This window comes from Nannobrachium achirus (genome assembly GCF_963921795.1).
Source record: "Nannobrachium achirus genome assembly, chromosome: 6".
NCBI classification, from domain to species: domain Eukaryota; kingdom Metazoa; phylum Chordata; class Actinopteri; order Myctophiformes; family Myctophidae; genus Nannobrachium; species Nannobrachium achirus.
Window position 1 is genome coordinate 40,729,551 of NC_137815.1, and position 3,252 is coordinate 40,732,802.

The following is a 3,252-nucleotide window of genomic DNA, read 5'->3' on the forward strand; positions in this document are numbered from 1 at the left end:
ATGGTGTTTCATGTTGGAGTGCCCGTTGGGCAGATCTTTACATACATGGTGTTCCGTGTCCAGGCTAGTCTGTGATGTCAGTATGACGTCTGATGTCTCTCCAAATTTGGGCATTGTTTCAGCATGCGGCTGTTACTCATCTCCAAATTTTGGCATTTTTTCTGCATGTGGCCGTTACCATGGTGGCGACAGTGTTTAGTATCAGTGATGTCAGCATGCAGAGTGCTTGATTTAAAGCACATTATTATTTTAGTTGTTAGTGTGAATTAAGGTCTATTATGTCCAGAGCTTTAAAGACTCACACAGTTGTGCTGCATGGCATGCCTTAGTTGTAACTGTACGGTAGTTAGCCATAATGAAATAAGACACAAGACTTGTCATGACAGAGGCTCTCTTTCAATCTTTGTGTGGGGATTTATCCTGTGCGTCTGAGTCCAATTAGTATGACTCAGGCCAGTCGTGAGTCGTGACTATATAAATCAGCCATCACAGCTATCAAGTATCGCACATTCTATAAACCTCATGATAAATTAACCCCCCACCTCTCCAATTGCGCAAAATCGGCCATTGCACAATGCACATCCTCCATTGCTGCTAAAACTATTTTTTTTAATAATGCATGCATACGTCTTGTTTTCAATATTATCTTATTTTTCAAACATTTCTTATTTGATTACAATTCAGTATTATGAGCATCAGCAGGCTCTTCCTGCGTCATATCTGTCAAAAAGGAAGTTCGCAGGGAACTTAACGGTCCCGTGACTCTGGAGGGGAAAATAATGTGAACATTGCACCTAAATTAGAAACGAAACAATTAATATCGGTATTATTTTAAAATCCGAGCCACCGAGTAGGTCTACGTTTAATAAGAAACTCAGTTAACCTCCAAGCGTCAACACTAGCAGCAGTAGTAGGGTTAGTAGGGATGGAGAGCTTCGTGTGTCAGTGCTGCAGCCAGCCTCTGAAGCTGGACACCTCGTTCAATGTCCTCGACCGGGTCACCATCCAGGAGCTCATTGCTCCACTGGTCACCGTGACTCCTAGTAAACAGACTGACAGCAATGAAGGGGAGACTGCACCAGAGGAGACCTTTGTGGAAAGCAAGCAAGATGGAGTTGCCAGGAAATACATCCCTCCTGCACAGATGATGTCGACAGAGAGCGCCAATAGCTTCAGGCTGATAGGAGAGGCGTCTGATGGAGGAACCATGGGGAACCTGAGCCGCAGACTCAAGGTGACCAGCAACCTGTTTGACATCATGTCAGGACAGACGGACGCGGACCACCCGCTGTGTGAGGAGTGTACGGACACGCTGCTGGACCACCTGGACACACAGCTCCACATCACTGAGAACGAGTGCCAGAACTACAAGCAGTGCCTGGAGCTTCTGTCCCAGCTGCGGGTGGAGGAGGAGGAGGACGGTCTGCTGGCGGAGCTCCGTCAGCTCAACAAGGAGGAGGAGGCGCTGGTGCAGGAGCTGGAGGCGGTGGAGGAGCAGAGGGCCGCTGTGGCCATGGAGCTCAACCAGGGACGCACACACTCCCAGCAGCTGCGCACCGAGGAGCTGCAGTACCAGAAGGAGCACAGCGAGTTCAAGCGTCAGCAGCTGGAGCTGGATGACGAGCTGAAGAGCGTGGACAACCAGATGAGGTACTGTCAGATCCAACTGGACCGCCTGAATAAGACCAACGTCTTCAACGCCACCTTCCACATCTGGCACAGCGGTCAGTTTGGAACCATCAACGACTTCCGACTGGGTCGCCTTCCCGGGGTCCCTGTGGAGTGGAATGAGATCAACGCGGCCTGGGGACAGACTGTACTGCTGCTGCACGCACTGGCCAACAAGATGGGCCTGCGCTTCCAGAGGTATCGCCTGGTGCCATACGGAAACCACTCCTACCTGGAGTCGCTGACTGACAAGTCCAAGGAGCTCCCTCTGTACTGCTCGGGAGGCCTGCGCTTCTTCTGGGACAACAAGTTTGACCATGCCATGGTGGCCTTCCTGGACTGTGTGCAGCAGTTCAAAGAGGAGGTGGAGAAGGGTGACACAGGCTTCCGTCTGCCCTACAGGATGGACGTGAGGAAGGGCAAGATCGAAGACACGGGAGGCAGTGGCGGTTCGTACTCCATCAAGACCCGGTTCAACTCGGAGGAGCAGTGGACCAAGGCCTTGAAGTTCATGCTGACCAACCTCAAGTGGGGTCTGGCCTCAGTGGCCTGGGTCTCCTCCAAGCCACCAGAGCCACGGTAGAACGTTGAAGCAGCCTTGGCCCTACTGTCCAAAGCTGCCTGGAACTGCAGCTATTTCTGGCAGTCTTCCGGGTGCTTCAAACGCCACTGAGAAACTTACATTGAAATGAATAGCTGGGGGCGTGGCCGTCCGCCCTCCATTTACTGTATATATTACTACTATGGTCTCCTCTCAGTTCTACAACTGATTTATTTAGTTCCTGGCGGGAACGAGGGACTGGAACCGTGCATCCCGTTGGACATAATGGACGTTTGTTAACATTCTTGTTGTTAACAAGAATGCTCCATTTTGATGGCGCTGAGTCGGCTCATGCGACCTTTGCAATGGTAGACACGGCGCACACGGCGGTGTCTCATGTGGATCAAGGTCCACATGAGGGGTCCCTCAGGGCTCTCTCTGTACATGGTCCACTCCTCCTCCCCCCGCACACACTCCAAATCTCTGCCGAAAATATGTTTGCCTCAGAATATAGATGCTATATGATTCATGTGCTATAAGTACTGAGACCTGCTTTTCCAATGCAGAAAGTGAATGGATTCATTACTTCCGGTTGTGTTTTATCACAGGAGCAGCAACTGCTAAAAGATATTTGCACTTGTATCATGACGTGGTTAACTGGCCCATTGGAATACTGATATATTATTGATTTCAGTTGTTACAATTCCAACCATGCAAACAAACATGACTCACTTTAATTACTTCAGTCTGTATTAGTAGCTTAATGACATAACTAGTCATTTTTATGTCCAATGTATTTGAATTTAAGTTCATTAAATTAACATAATGGGCATTTGTTATTAAATAAAAATGTTACTTTTCAAGATTCCAATTCAAAAATAGCAAAAATAGCTGATCTACAAGCTCAAAACGCGTCACACTGCGAGGCGTTTTGAGCTTGTAGATCGGCTATTTTTTTTTTCTTTTTTTTTTGACTGTGTATGCATTTGGCCCTCTGGAATCAATGTGAATAGTGGCCATTCCCATCATCAAAGTTGCCCACC

General features: G+C 48.4%; 1 protein-coding gene across 1 annotated transcript; it reads left to right on the plus strand.

Annotated features, from left to right (window-relative positions):
* Nucleotides 1–925: 925 nt before the first annotated feature.
* LOC308287105 (beclin-1-like) lies at nucleotides 926–2,251 on the plus strand (the record flags this gene model as incomplete). Its single annotated transcript, XM_080728225.1, has 1 exon — nucleotides 926–2,251. One exon carries the CDS (start codon nucleotides 926–928, stop codon nucleotides 2,249–2,251), a length of 1,326 nt encoding a protein of 441 aa, XP_080584351.1.
* Nucleotides 2,252–3,252: the final 1,001 nt, after the last annotated feature.